The following is a 16,985-nucleotide window of genomic DNA, read 5'->3' on the forward strand; positions in this document are numbered from 1 at the left end:
CGATAATCTCACCGGAAATAAAAATATTTTAACATTTCAATTTTATTACTAGTGTAGATGAGCAGGGGGTCTCCGGAGCAGAACCGCGTTGGTTTGAGGTCCGGGGACCCTCTGCTTCCTGAGATACAGGCCCCGTTATGGGGTGCCGGTATCCCTCTGCTTGGAGATGTCCCGATCAGGTAACCGTGGGATGTAAACAAAGCAGAGGGATACCAGCAACCCATAACGGGGCCTGTATCTCGGGAAGCAGGGGGTCCCCCTGCACATCAACACTGGTATCAAAACACATATCAATAAACAATAATTCATTACCGTAGCGGCTAGCCGCTATTGTAATGAAGCTGCATCAATGTAATTTTTATTAATAGTGTGCGGGAGCACGGGGTCTCCGGAGCTGAACCACATTGATTTCAGCCTCGGGGACCCCCTGCTTCCCGAGCTACAGATATGGGGTTCCAGTATCCCATTGTTTACATGTCACACGTCACGCGACGTGGACGCAATAAAAATGGCGGCGACACTGGCATCTGATGCCCCATACTGGGGCCTGTAACTCGGGAAGCAGGGGGTCCCTGAGCCAGAAATCAAAGTGGTTCAGCTCAGGAGACCCCCTGCTCCCGCACACTATTAAAAAAATTGGTGGGCCTATAGTATAATCCCTGTGTATTAAAAAAAACAAAAAACGATATTTGATGTATGTTAGGGGGGTATATGGGTTGTTGGAGGCACAGGGGGGGGGTGTATTAGATATTGTAATGGTTTATTGGGGGCCTAGAAGGTGGGTAGTGGGGCTGTTGTGTGTATTGTTTTTATTGTGGGTAGCGGGGGTGGGTGAAGGGGGTATTACCCCAAGGATGGGTAGTTGGGCCTCCCGGGGGGGTAGCTGAAGGGGTTATCCCCTTCATTACCTTAGCGGTATTAACAGCTAAGGTAAAGAAGATGTTAAGTCCATCTGCAACCCCCCTGCAAGGTCTAAACACCCACCATGGGCCAAATACCCCCTTCACCCACACCCGCTACCCACAATAAGCCTGGCACTGGTGTTTAAGCCCTTCATTGCCTTAGCGGTTAGCCACTAAGGTAATGAAGTGACCTGTAAATGCATTTTTCATGCATCTGATTCATGCCGGGGGGCTCTGGTGCTGGTATTAATGGATATCAGCTTCGGAGACCCCGACATCAATCCGATGCAGGAAAAAGGCCTGACTTTTTCTCTCTCGACGCTCATTGCCGCTTCTCCCCACCTTCTTGCCAACTTTTTGTGGCGGAACGATCTGCAGAGGAACTCTCAATTCTAGAGTGGCGATCAGCTGCGAAAAGCTAGTCGGGGCTACTAGAAAACAGCAAGTTTGAGAAACTGGCAATGAGCGCCGAAAAGTGGCTTATCGGCGTAAATTTTTTTGGGGGGAAAAAAATTTTCGGGGAAAAAAAACGGCGAGTTTTGCTCTTATCGCTAGCATCTCGGGGCTTAGTGAATCACAGTAGGCTTTTTTTGCAAGAAGCTGGCGATAAGTGGCTTATCGGCGTTTACTGCATGAGGCCCTTAATCTGGTTAACACAGGGGGCTCATACATCAAAGGCAAAATCTTATTTTGTCGCAACTTGCTCTGAAATACAGCGGCACTAGGCAGCATCCATGGATTCATCCAAGTGGCGCCATGTTCGGGTATGTCTGTGAGATGAGGGATTTATGGAGCATCTGGGAGGAAAAACATCTGTTTATTGGTGCAGGTCTATGCATTAAGAAATGTGTGTCTTGCGTTACTTTCCTGTGCAGGTTTTTTTTCCAGTTGGATTTCTGCATCACCTTAGTGGTGGTGTAAAGTTTTGGGGGTTTTTAGCGCAGAATTGACAGAATTGCCTTACCTCCAAAAGATTTAAGATTTTTTTTTCCCAAAGCATAAATATACAATGGAAATTTTAAACAGTTAAAAAAATACTCATACCTGTCTGGTTGCTTTGAAAAAAAAAAAAAAAACCACAAACAAAAATAAATAAATCGGTATCACTCACCTACAGTTGGCCTATTAAACATGCCACTGATATTAGTTCACTATGTAAAGCGCCATAGTGGGCGTGAAACTCATGGGAGGAGGAGTTTTGTTCATTTTATGTAGTTTACAGTAAATACTTTTTAACCTTCATCCCTGTTGAGTTCCCTAACTTTGTCGTACAGCAAGCGGTAGTCCAATCGATCATCTTTGGTTCCCACTATGCAGGATTACCCTTTTAAAGCTACAGTTCAAGCTGTCGTTTAAAAAAAAAAAAAAAAAAATGTTATTCAATATGTGCATCAATATGTGCATCAATATGTGCATCAATACAATCTGCACACTGACAAGTGATTAACTAAGCTACTGATCGATCCGTTCTCCTGTAAATCGATCGCTGAAGATTCAGCTCGGGGGTTCACTAAATGCATCCTGGGTCCTCTCCTGCTGCACTGACAGACAAAGTTCTGTGAGGAAGATTATGTGACCAGGCAGGCACTAGATCCCTCACGTGTTTAATTCAGTGGCATGTGGTTTTCTCGTGCTCGTTCTGCTGAAGAAAAGGTTCTTATGTTCTTAATATGGATCACACGTGGGCTCGTTGTAGAAGTGAAAGGAACTTTGTTTTTCATCTGTTCATTTTATAATTATCCCTGGTCTCATTCGTTAAAGGTTTAACACAAACTCTTAATATTTAGAACGTGACAAACCAGAGATCGTGCATTTATTCTACCACCATTGGGTTGCTTCTGGTTTTTTTTTCATAAAAAAAATATGTTATATGAAAAGATTGTGATTGAGATCAATGTCGCTTTTTAGAGTATGCTCTGAGTTACATTGCAGAGTTAATACACAGATAACCACAGACATTACTTAAATATGACAGAATGGTGCTTCTGTATTTGTTAAAGTTGTGTGTACCAGTATGTATGGGGAGCACAATTTACATGGGCCCATACAGTACCTGTAGGTATCAAGGTAAAATCGCTGCAATTCTGGGTCAAAACATTTGCAGCATATAGATCAAAGAAAAATCCTATTGATTGGATTTTGAAAATCCTATTGAAAAATCCATGTGATTTTTTTCTTTGATACATCTAGTGCAATTTTTGTTGCCACATAATTTTACAACTTTCACCTGGTGACATAGACCCCGTGGTTTTTTGTGCAATTCAATTCAATTTCTCTTACAAAAACTTTCCACCCGTCTGGGGAATCTAAGGGCCTTATTCAGAGAGGGTTGATAAAAAAAATTGCCAGGCATCACATGGTATTTCAGCCAATCAGATCATGTGAACCAATTCCACACTCTGGCTGAAATACCTTGTGACACAGCGGCCATCTTGGATTTAGTGACGTCATCTTAAAGGCAAATGAAGCACAGCCATTCTGATTGGCTGGCATCATTTCCTTTAAGTGACGTCATGTCCAAAAAATTTTTTTTAAGTCGGAACATGGTTTAAACAGCCAATCAGGTGGCTGTTAACCATTTTGAGGCTAAATGTGACGTCACAAGACCTATTTAAGGCCGTGACGCCTCATTTAAGCCCAAGAAGCCGACGAGACAGCATCGGCTGGGATTTAACTTGGGGTATTTTGGATTGACAGATGAAGAAAGAAGATAAAGAAGAACAAGAAATGGTGACAGATGAAGATAGAAGAAGGTGATTAAAGAAAGAAAAAAGAAGATTGGGGTACCTGAGCCAGATCTTCATGGCGGATGGCATCGGATGCTGTTGGAGGCCTTCAAGGTACGTGAGCTTCCTGTTTCCCCGGGAGTCGGAGGGCCACAGCTTCTAATGGTAAGTAATATATTCAATGTTTGTAAATGTCTCTTTTTACAGGTTTAATCTTTGGATGTGTTTTTTGATTTTTTTGGGGGAGGCACATTGACTGATAATATATTAATCTGTACCTCTTTAGGGTACAGATTAATACATTATTATGACAATATTTGGGGGGCATTTCTCGCTTGGTATTGGTGTTGCTTTTTTGCATTTCATGTATTATGTGGATGTCATTGTTTGTTTTTTCATGCTTAATGTAATTAAAGGTTTGCGATTGGTGTTCGTTTTTATTTAATGTTATATTATGTTAGCTAATGTGTTTTATGGTTAGCTCAGATATTGTTAGAATTTCTTTCTTTCTATTTAACTGTTTAAATTCATTCAAATGCTTAGATTGGTTAGTGTTACTATTCATTTTGAGTTGGTTTCGGAATTAATTGTTTAGATTGGTTAATGGTTTAATTAATTCGTTGTTGATGTTGCTATTGATTGTATTAATTGGATTAGCTGGCTACTGTTTGTATTTAGTGCTGTGTGATTTTTTGGAGTTTAGTTACGTTTTATTATTGTGTGTCTTGAGTATTACTGTATTGTGATTAGGGTGCCCATTGAGTGCTATAGAGGCTTATCATGCCCATATTATAATTATATGGGTATGATGTACCACTATATTACTCAAGGGGTATAGGGTGGGTATAGTCAGTCAGGGGTGGGTGTTTAGGCCTCACGGGTGGGTGAAGGGGGTATTAGCCCTATGGATGGGTGTTTAGACCTTGCGGGTGGGTAGCGGTTGGGTTAACCCCTTTATTAACCGCTAAGGTAATGAAGGGGTTAACTCCCCCCCGCAACCGCCCCGCAATGCCTAAACAGCCACTAAGGGCCAAATTCCCTCTTCACCCACCCTCGCTAGCCACAGTATTGTAGTGTATTGTATTGTATGTTTTTACAGTAAGCCTGGCACGGGTGTTTAACCCCTTCATTGCCTTAGCGGTTAGCCGCTAAGGTAATGAAGTTGCTGTACATGCATGTTTCCTGCCTCGGATGCATGCCGGGGGGGTCCGGAGTTGCTATTAATGGCTATCAGCTCCGGAGACCCCCAGCATCAATCCGAGGCAGGAAAGGTGCCTGATTTTTTCTAAGTCCGACACATCGCAGCTCATCGAGGCATCTCCCCACCAATTTATCAAAAGTTTTGTGGTGAATTGGATTTGGGGAGAAGAAGCCTTTTAGGGCTGCGATGGGCTGCGATAGGCCGCGACAGCCGACTCGCGGGTCTCTGAATCGCATGAGTTTATCAACCCTCTGAAAATGGCGATAAGCGGCTGACCGCCGCTCAGTTGGCGAATTTCGGATGGTGATAAAATTTTGCGTCGATACAGGCCGTTATCGAGGCTATCTGAATACGAGTAGCCATTTTGGTCGATAAGTGCTCGATAAGGGCCTTATCAAGGCTTTCTGAATAAAGCCCTAAATTCTTTGTTCTACATCGTATCTCAATAATTCCATTCATCTCCCCAAGCATCACTCAAGTACAGTATATTCCATTATTATTTTTGGGACATCCTTGTTAGGAAGATATCTTTATTAACCAAACCCAATCGATTCTATTTGTTTTGTTTTCTGTCTATTTCTCACCTAATTTATTGTGCCAAACATGGGAAATCGAATGAACTGTAACTGAGACAGAAATTGTGAATATATTAATTACATAGATAATAATGAAAAGAAAGCGGTGAAAGGTATATTGAGCTGTCTCTCACAATGTATTACACTGAATTAATGGATGTTTAAAAAGGGATTATGTGAATTTCATGTATTCTACCTGTAAAATATACACCCCCAAACTACATTATTACATCGGTTGTGATGGTGTCACGGTAGTGCTGCCCGCAGACCAGACCCGTCCCAAGACTGAGGTGGAAAGTATAATACCACGCACCCGCAACAGAGGGGCGTGTCCAGAGTGTGGTAATTAGTTGCCAGGCCAGGAGTCTTTAGTAAGAGAACCAAAGGTACTTGTCGTGTCCGGAGGTAGAAGAATCGTGGTGATTGCCGTAGCCGGGGGTCTGTCATGGTTGTTATCGGCACAAACCTGGGTCGGACCGCGTGACTGAGGTGGGGTTGTAAAAGCACCGACCTTAGACCGCGAAGGCTGATCCGGATTGCGCAGTTCGTAGTCGTACGTAGCAGGGTCAGGACTGTGAAAGGCAGCATCATCAGTGGACAAGCCAGGGTCAGGACTGGAGACATCAGGGTAAACGTTGTTCAAGCAGGAGTTCGCAACAGGTAGTTAGGAGTTCCCCGCTTCAGCTTAGGAGCGCGGGAGTGGACTCTGCGCGTGCGGCAACCATGGCCCATGGTACTGGTCTCAGGAAGTGATAGGTAGACCGGAGTGGGCACACCGCCTGGCAGCAGTGGTAGATCAGTGCTTCAGCGCAAGAGTCCTGAGCGGGCTGGAGAATCCTCCGCTCCAGCACAGGAACCAGGACACGACCTCTGCAATAGAGAATGAGCAGCAGGCCCCAGGAACCAGGGAGCTGAAGACAACACTGGGGAAACCTTCACTTCAGCACAGGAGACAGGAACAGACCGCTGCGTGACACTAGCAGCCGGTCTCAGGAAACAGGGAGCTGAAGTCAACAAGGAGAGTACTCTGCTTCAGCACAGGAGACAGGAACAGAACTCTGCGTGAACTAGGGAATAGAACTAGAGAGATTAGAACACAACAGAGCCAAGCCATAGGGCTTGTGGCAGAACACTTGTGAAAACCAGGAAGGGTTATGCTCGGCAGAGAAGGATTGTGGGAAACGTGTCTTTAAAGGTCAGTGAAACAATAGCAGAAGGGGCGTGTGGCAGCACTGCTTTAATGAGTGAACACAGGGTGGAGCTGCAGCAAAGATCAGGAGCAGTGTTCAGGGGCTGCACAGGTCTGCAAGGCAAGGCAAACAGCAAACTGAGGCGTGGATTCCTTACAGGGTCGAGGATGCCAGAGGTCCGGGAGGTAGAGGAGTGAGCCGAGATCAAAGGGCAGAGAGAGACTGCGTCGTGAGGAGTAAGCCGGGGTCCAGAGCCAGAGGAAGAGCAGAAAGCCATGCCGGGTCAAACCTGAAGAACACTAAGAACAAGAGCACACACAAATACTAGCCCAACTAGCAGAAGCTATGCAGAGCAATGATTCCCAGGGAGAAGAGAGGTAATATACGTGGAGGGACCAATCAAGGAAGGAAGCACAGCGGGGGGGTGCCGTGGAGCGCCTTGTGACTGGTGCAGGCTGTGATCTTTGCCTGTGATCAGCTATGGAGTGTGAAAGCAGGAGCAGGGATGCAGCTGTACAAGGGGGGCGTGGCTAGAAGACCGGTGGAGTGAATAAATTACTGCCTGAGGCGCGCGCTATGTAAGATCCTCCTGCGCGCGCCCCGACAAGATGGCGGACGCAAGAACCGGTATCAGGCGAGATCTCCGAGTCCCCCGCCGAGGACACGCCAGCGGGGAGGGAGGGGCGGCAGCAACGACCTCTGAGGCAGGTAAGAGGTGTTGCGTGAGCCCTGCTTCCTTGACAGATGGTGTCTCATTAGTTTGAAAAATATTTCCCATGCATAGGATTTTAATGAACAACTAAACATGATGCTCAAAGCAATAAAATGAAAACCTATAAAATAAAGTATGTATTTGTACAAAGTGTCTATTTAAAAAACCCACAGGGAGACCAAAGCATTGGTAATGTTTTCATGCACAATGTAACTTATTATTGATTCAACCCTTCATTTGAAGTGCAAAATTAAGCCAGAAAAGATCCTTCTTAGAAGATTTGCTCTTTAGTAATTAAAAGCCTTTTTGGCTCAGAATAAAGCACCAGAATTAAGCATACTGGCTGTAGAGCGTAGGGAATCCGCCAAGTTCTCTTATTACACTGGAGACAACAGCTTCACATTTATGCCATGTTAACCACTAGTATTATTGAATGCCATATTTTTATAGTTTTAATCCCTAGAACATGTATTTGGCTTGAAAAAAAACCATGTTTTTCTGGTCCTGCATCAGTTTGGGAGACTGATTAAAATACTTAATGTTCCCCACCATTTTCATTAATGTGGTGCTTCAGGGGTTAATGGGGTTAGTTTGCTTTAAAATACAAGATATAGGGCCTCATGCAGTAAGCGACGATTATGTGAAATCGGCAAGCTTATCGATTAGTCATGTTATTGGCGTTTTTCCCTCTCCGTATGCAGTAAGTGCCGAATACATTCAAAATCAACCAGAAAACAAATCCGCCCACTCTCACGATGATGAGCCGATCACACACAGGTGTATCGGCGTGCGTGGCGGGGTGCTGTTAGGTTGCACAATCACAAATCTTGCTGAATCAGGCGAAACAAGCATGTTTTTGATTGCGCGCCATATTTAAAGGCAACGTGTACTGCTAATCATTCTCTGTGTTGTTGGGAGTGAGAGAGAGAGAGAGACGCACAGAGCTGGACGATTGAACATTTGCATATTGACTGAGAGACTTGTTGTGTATTGGGTGAGCTTTGTCCTTTGTTGTTTTGTTTACATCTTTGTCTTGTTTTATATGTGGAAGTGGGTCGTGTGATTGCCTGTACATTTCTTGTCTGTTTTTTGTGAGTGCTGGAAGTATGCCCGCAAAGCGTGGGAAGAGTGATGCTGGTGGGAGTGGGAGTGCTACTCGTGGGAGTACGCGTCGGAGTGAACGTACTGTTCAGGGGAGTGATGTTGCTGGTGCACCGAGTGGTGTTGCTGGGAGTGGGAGTGCTGTTGCTGGGAGTGGGAGTGCTGTTGCTGGGAGTGGGAGTGCTGTTGCTGGGAGTGGGAGTGCTGTTGCTGGGAGTGGGAGTGCTGTTGCTGGGAGTGGGAGTGCTGTTGCTGGGAGTGGGAGTGCTGTTGCTGGGAGTGGGAGTGCTGGTGCTAGGAGTGTGAGTGCTGGTGCTAGGAGTGTGAGTGCTGGTGCTAGGAGTGTGAGTGCTGGTGCTAGGAGTGGGAGTGCTGGTGCTGGGAGTGCTGCTGGTGGCGCAGTTGCTGATGGGGTGGATGGTGGTGGCGTGCTTGCTGGTGGCCAGCTTTTGGAGGCTCTTCCATTGGAAGAAGGAGAGTCCAGTCAGCACCAGCCAAGCTCTGACCCTAAACCTGCTCGGAAAAAACGTGTGGAGAAGCCACGTAATCCTCGCTTCAATGACCAGGAAAATAGGGCTCTTGTCACTGGCATTCTGGAGCACTATGACAGTCTCTATGGACATTTAGTAGGTAAGTGTAACTTTACATTTATTATTCAAATACATGTGATCCTAGGTCATCTGAGTTTTGTTCATATGCAAATATGGGTACACAATATCTTTCTATGTTCATTAGTGTGGAAACACAGCTTTTTATCATGCCTTACAAGGACAAATAAACACAGCCGGTCAATTTGCCAGAACTGCATACAATATGAATGCAACCTTGCTTACATGTATAGGTTTAGTAGTGAATGCTCATGTGCTGCACATATTACACATAAAACAGCATGTTTGATATCTCTTGGAACAGCTAGCAGTGTAGGAAACTGGTGCTTATATTATTATTCATTTACCTCATATCTTTTATATGTTTTTCAAGGGCGGACAAGTGCAGCAAGCAAAAAAGAAATGTGGGACACAATAGTCATTGGTGTCAATGCCTGTGGGAATAGTGTCAGGGACAAGTATCATTGTCGGAAAAGATTTGATGATATTAGGTCCAAATTGAAAAAGAAAATACAAGACCAACGCGTGCATGCTACTGGCACTGGAGGTGGGCCCACACCACAACGTCTCATATTGACTCCATTGGAGGAGCTGCTTCGGCCAAAATTACTTACCGTCGTCGTGGAAGGCTTGGCTGGTGACCGTGACATTGGAATTTATCCGTCACAATTTCCAGCAGGTGATAAATATTACTGTACTAGGCGTGTCGTTGCTTACAGTTATTTTGCATATTTACACTGCTTTTTATACTGTCTTCACAATATAAGCATACCTGCATCTATATATGTATATGTCTGATTCTGTATATATATATCTCAAAATAGACATATATGTAGTAGTCCTACTAAAAGCAGTAACTAATATAGCACGTGCCATTGCGTGCTCATTTACATGTGAATTCCCAAAATGCATAGCTGCAGTGGAAGCAATTGATGGTGGGCGAAGATGGGGAACAACAGGGTAGTACACGTGTAACACATGTTCATGAGAAATTATTAGTAGCTACAGGTACAGAACAGAAATATGTATCATATTATTGTGTATTTTATTGATTTTACTCCGACAAACATGACATTACTGCCTATTTTAAGCATGCATCAAAGAAATTGCATGTAACGGCCTACAAACATCACTGGCACTAACACATCTATAGTTGCTTATGAAAAGGTCCATTTTTGCTTTATGTCATATACAGACAGCATAATGAGGCACACGTATCATATGTTATGTCATTGTTTTCATAACTTAAACACTGCAGATGACTACTTAGCTCATCTACCATTGTGTTAAAGCAGCTGCAATTAATATCTCATCACAGCATACACTTCAACAGAGGGGGTGGGGTTCAGCACACACACTAATTACAGCCTCATTTCACGGTCAACTTAGTTCACACCATTTGCACCTGTTTCAAGTCATTGAAAGGTGTGGCTGATTAGGCTTTTTGGGGAAGGGAATACCTTTCTTACAACCTGAATAGCACAACTGAAGTTAATCACACTCATTTGAAAGCTTAACTCTAGCTACTAAATGCCCCAACAACTCATTACTTATCAAAGCGTACGTCACACATTAGTTCACTCATATCTATAGTTGAACTACTATGAAAGACACATTATCACACACTGCATGTGTTGTCTTGTTGAGTCACAGCCACATTCAGGTGTGCCACATCTTCGATTAATGTACCACACATATCCTCTACCAAAAACAACACTTTTTGCAATATGACCACCTTCATGATAACCATTGTGAATGGTCATCTCATGATAGTTATGTACATTATGATACTGATATCACTACACAACATATGATTTTTATGTACTCATTTAATCTATTTATCCTCACGCATTACTGCAGAAACATAGTATGTTGTATGTTAGGGAACTCAAAAATTCTAAGTACACAGGCATGTACAGTGTTATTACAACTATTTATGTTCACTTTCACACACATTTTCGGTTAAGGAACTGATGTTGTTAGTTAATCATAAATACAGAACATACAATAAGTGTTTGTTCAATATTTACACATGTAAATGTAAAACTTATGTTATTGTTATATATAGTTGCCCCTGGAGGACATGTGTCACCTGAGATGGAACAAGTGTCTTCACCTGGGTCAGCCAGCTCAACACTACTAGAAGGTGAGTGTATCATTTGCTGGCCATATAATATGTGCTCTTCTATATGTTATGTTGTCATGTGCATTATTTGTTTTGCACATCTTCTTTAAATAGGATTACTTAGTGTCAGTGAAAATTAAGTGTAAGGCAACATGTATTGTGTTAGTGATGTTAATTATCATGTAGGACTTCTGAGTTTAGAGCAACTTTTCATTCATTCATATTTCATACTGAGTCCAAACATTATTCGTAAGTCAAGGTAGTTTTTAATGAGGTTATAAAACGTATGCTAACATGTTAGGTGTTACTTAGGACACAGTACAATTACATAGTAACACAGCATACATTAACATGCCATTTAATAATGTGTACATTTCTTTTTAGAACATCATGGTGATGAGGATGATGAGTATGATGAGGATGACGCCACAGAAGAGACTGAAATACAATCATGTGACCATGAAGAGGTGCCAATAGAAACTGTTGTACCGCCAAATCGTCCATCAACTTCCACATACGATGCAATTGTAGCTTCAGAGGGAAAAATAGTGGACGCAGAAAATCGTCGCCATTCAGACATGATGACAGTGCTGGAAAGGATGATTGGACTGCAGGAAGAAACAGTATCACAATTGGCACATCTCCACAGAGTCTTCATTGAAGTGCCTAAACAGTTGCAAAAAATCAACACCTCATTCGAAGCATTAGTTGTTCAGCAAACACAAGCTAATTACTGGAGAATGACTAATGTACCACAATTCAACACCTCCCAGCCAGGATCTGTTCATGCAGGTCAGTTTTCACCACATTCATCTGATATTCATTCACCAGGCCCAAATGTTACCGGTCAAGTAGCAGACATTGCTGTGCAGGTTCCTGATGACATCCTACCGCTGCCATCTGTACAAATTCAGCAGCAGACACCTACAAAGGAGGCGACAAAAACAAAACAAGACACACATGAAACAGACCAACCATCACTTGTGCAGTGTCTACCAACTTGCTCACATGTGTCACTGGGCACAAGCCCTGTCCGTGAACAGTCACTACCCAAAAGCCCTGTAGGTGAGTCGCTGCCCAAAAGCCCTGTAGGTGAATCGCTGCCCAAAAGCCCTGTAGGTGAGTCGCTGCCCAAAAGCCCTGTAGGTGAATCGCTGCCCAAAAGCCCTGTAGGTGAGTCGCTGCCCAAAAGCCCTGTAGGTGAATCGCTGCCCAAAAGCCCTGTAGGTGAATCGCTGCCCAAAAGCCCTGTAGGTGAATCACTGCCCAAAAGCCCTGTAGGTGAGTCACTGGCCACAAGCCCTGTAGGTGAGTCACTGGCCACAAGCCCCGTAGGTGAACAGTCACTGGCCACAAGCCCTGCCCGTGAAGTGCCAGAGGCCACTCAAAGTGGCTCTGTTGTGCCTAAAGTTGGTGGCAAAAGAAAAAGGAAAATTCAAGAGACAACAAGCAGGCCTGTTACTCGCTCGCAAAAGGAACAAAAAAAATAAATGTTATAATTCAGAAAATATGTCTTTGGCCTTGTTTTGTTGACTTCAGATTATCTAATTACTATTGTATGTATGCTGAAGACTGTGTTGTTTCCAAACTTTCAACTATGTTCTTGTACACGTGAAGTTTTGGAAATGTTAACACTCATAATTAATTGTGTTATAAATATTTATGTTGTAATCGTCTGTTCAGTAATGGTCCACCAGGAGCCAGTTGCTAAGTTTAGAGAAGCTGCCATTGACTTTGCAGCAAAACATTGCATTTGGGTGTGTTAATTGATGTAAGAATTGCATATGCATATTAGTCACATGCAATTATTAAAACACCTAAGTAAGTGCAAACATCTTTCTTGTACGTGTACAGCAGGATTATGTGTAAATTATTACTTACCTTTGCCTTGCTTGGCCATTGTAATTTTGTCCTTTAATCAGTTGTGTGTTCGTTTCTATAACATCTCAGAATGTATAATAATATATATACACACACACACACACACACACACACACTGAGTGAGTGTGAGTGTGAGTGTGTGTATATATATATATGTATATGTGTATATATATATGTATATATGTGTATATATATATGTATATATGTGTATATATATATGTATATATGTGTATATATATATGTATATATGTGTATATATATATATGTATATATATATATATGTATATATGTGTATATGTATATATGTGTATATATATATGTGTATATGTATATATGTGTATATATATATATGTGTGTATATATATATATATATATATATATATATATATATATATATATATATATATATATATATATATATATAGTACTATATAAACTGGTATACACAAACTAATACACTTCATGCTTCCTTGTGAAAACACTATTTTAATAATACAGGCCTAATGTTTGAGAAATATCCTAAGTATGAGACTCTAACAGTATTGTGCTTAAACAAATGTTTATTACTTAATTCAATCATGTTTCTCACCATTTAAATAGGTTTCATACAAGGTATACTTAATGCCATCAATGTTGTGTGTACTCCTGCAATATAAAAAAAAAAAAAATATTATATATAAATATATATATATTTTTATAAGAGATATATTTATATATATATATATATATATATATATATATATATATATATATATACACACGTATTTAAACTCATGCAGACAGGGAGTTAACCAGACTTTCACATACACACAGAAATGTAAGCGGGGAAAAAACATTTCTTTTTGCAGGTGTGTTTTTACTGATATGCCTGGCTAAGAAATATTTTCACACACTGGTCTTTGTTAGTTTTCAAAAAAACACTATGTGAACGCATTCACAGTCTAGGGATGTTTTTCACAAACGAGATAAAAGAAGGAGAAATGTTTCTCCCACAGTCCCATATCACGAACCACAACTGTTAACCCAATTAGACAAACAAATCCAATTGGCGTTTGAAATAAGGAGTCAAAGTAGTTACTTTTGTTGACCTTGACAAGGAAAAACAGGAGTTTGTTAGCCATTCAGCACATTCATTTTGATGAGCAAATAACACAGACCTGCACACAGCTTTTGTGCTACTCAGACATGGCTGATGAATTCGTTAACAATATTAATCCCCTTTTAGGGTATAAGTACATGATCTGTGAAGCCATCTTGAACAGTCGCGGACAGAAAGCAAGCACACGCCAAATCGATGATTTCATTCGAGCAAAATATCCTTATTACCAAGACCGTAAGCATGCACGGAATTTTAATTCCTCAATAAGATTCACTTTATCAAGTAATGACTTTTTTGAACGTGACCAGGATAAGCTACAACACACCTATGGTTTCTGGAAGATTGCCCCGGAAAAACAATTTCTCCTGAAAGACGGCACTTATATTGTCGTGAAAGGCATATTTATTCCTAATGGCAATAGCAATGTATCCGCTACTACTGATCCGTTTGAATCGATACGTGCTGCAATATCTGCAGCCTCCATTCCTGAAACCCACATTGTACAAGAACAAAAGTACTATGATTATGTACCAAGCCTTTCAGCTGAAATTGCATTGGAATGGGAACCGGAAGAAATGAACCTACCTCCCGACCAATTATTTGAAGAAAGCAGTGGCGATTCCTATGAGCGCATCCTGGAGGAGATATGTGCCATACTGGATTCAGCGGTTGGGTTAAGCGTGGATGAAAATGGCTTGCATTTCTGGAGCGACCAGTTGCAGCCAGGCGAAGAGTTAATTCTAGAAGAATGGTAAATATAACAATCGTTATGCGTTGACTCTGCGTTTAAATTTTTTTTTTTTTTGTAACCACCATTTTCACTTTCAATGCGTGGATACAGCGTAACATTGCAGACTGCATAACATGTAGCGATCACAAACAAATTGTTTCCTAATACAATATAGTAGGACCTGAAAGAGTAGTACACATTGCTGACGGAATAAATATACGTACTTTCCTATCCCTTTAAACATATTAGCAACATTTTACCATTACTCTAACACATACCTGTTTTGTTATCATGCAACATCTACAACATTGAAAACCGGGTCCACCACGTATGACGTGGGACCCTTGTCATGGGCCAAGGCGTCCTTAAAAAGGATTAGTGATGTAAGTCCCGCCCCCAAGCGACGTGCGCGCCTCAAAGCCTATTGGCTGTCATGTTTTGTTATAGTAACGGTAACTGCAGTGTGTGATGCGTGCGGCTCAGTGTTTGTAGGCGTACCCTGGGCGTTAGCCGAATGTTAATTGAGTGGGAGGAGTGTTAGCGTGCGTTTCACGCTGGCTTAACATGACGTCACACGTATTGCATTTGCGCATTGTGTTATCGGCCGTGCTTTCTGTTCAAACACGTCTGTTTAAAAAGAATACAGATGTACTCGTTTAGAACGAATGTAGTTTCGTCTTCATTGTATTTGAAATAAAGATGTTATGTTTACTGGTATTTTCAACATGTATTGAACGCACAACGTACGCTTTGTTTTGCGCATGCGCTAACAGTTAGTGGAGCCAAGCGTGAAGTGCGTGCGCACACAAAGATGTGCGCGCACATCTTTCAGTATACAGGCAACGTTCACTTCTTATACATAGTTATGCCTGCTTCAAATTTAAAGAAACATTACATACTGATGAACAGTTTTACTTCTAACATATAAGTGACTGACGTGTGTATCTACACAATCATATAGAGCTGCGTAACGCGTTGTCACGGATGCATATCTAGTAAGGTGCCATCTTTGACCATCATGTGTTTGCTGTATTTCAGAGATGTCGGGGAAGATACAATCGGATCAATGTATGATTTCAGAAGAGTCTACCTTTATATGAGATGATTGTGAGGAGGAGCCACCGACTACTATACTACATATGGAACTAATTTTATATTGCTTGCAGCGCTTATTAACAAACAATTAAAAATGTGATACCCTTATGCCTATATTGCATAAGCACTTAATTAACATAATGATGTTGCAAAAGAGTGCCTCATGAATTTTTATTGAGTGTTCTTTAATGACTACTAACATTTTATGACATGGTGTGTTTTATATATAACAACCATTCCCACTCTGCTAACACATTTGTGTATTCTAATATGTAATGGAACGTATGACTGTCGAAACTATGTAACAATAATAATAATAATATGAGCATGTTCATGTATAGGGCTGCTAGTTGTACGCAGCGATTTACAGACACATGTTTCAGCCTGAGGTCCCTGGCCCGTGGAACGTACAAATGTTTTTTTGCCGCATGAGGCACAGGGAGATAAAGTGACTTGGCCAAGGTCACAAGGAGCCCACACCGGGAATTGAACCAGACTCCCCTGCTTCAAACTATCAGTGCCAGTGTGTGTCTTTACTCAGTGAGCCACTCCTTCTCCCAATGTAAAGGACACTTACAACCAAGTAGCCATTTATTTTTAAAATCTCTTGTTACATGGGTATGTAGATAAAATGGTTTGGGACTGTAGCAAATAATGTTACTGGCCAGATGTTATGGTCCCCTCCAATGCATGATGTTCTGAATATGACATCACCATCATGTTATGAAGTACGTTTCTGTGTATATTTCATTAACCTAACTAACTATAGTTTACTGTGTTTATTAATCGTTTAGAAATACATAGTATAGTCAATATGATGATATAAGCTACCATAATAAAGCTGGTGTTATCATTTGTCGGTGTTATACATGGATCCTACACCAATTGATAGAGACACAAACAGTTGTCTTAAAAAGTGTGTCTATGCTAGTGATGAATGTGCTCCCGTAAGTAAACAAATAAGTACAGTTATCCCCTTTTCTCCAACCACCTCTATATTACATTAATGGAAATTATAAGGAAACATACATAAAATGTGA

General features: G+C 41.6%; 2 protein-coding genes across 3 annotated transcripts in view; both read left to right on the top strand.

Moving 5' to 3' along the window:
- The window catches only part of PTPRN2 (protein tyrosine phosphatase receptor type N2), a 1,212,473-nt gene that overhangs the window by 785,229 nt on the left and 410,259 nt on the right, over window positions 1-16,985 (top strand). The gene's annotated exons all lie outside the window — the stretch shown is intronic.
- Window positions 7,203-12,313, top strand: LOC142488860 (uncharacterized). Its single transcript, XM_075589196.1, has 4 exons — window positions 7,203-7,302; window positions 11,084-11,161; window positions 11,525-12,259; window positions 12,306-12,313. Exons 1-4 carry the CDS (start codon window positions 7,203-7,205, stop codon window positions 12,311-12,313), a joined length of 921 nt encoding a protein of 306 aa, XP_075445311.1.

The sequence above is a fragment of the Ascaphus truei genome, chromosome 2 (assembly GCF_040206685.1).
Source record: "Ascaphus truei isolate aAscTru1 chromosome 2, aAscTru1.hap1, whole genome shotgun sequence".
Lineage (NCBI taxonomy): Eukaryota > Metazoa > Chordata > Amphibia > Anura > Ascaphidae > Ascaphus > Ascaphus truei.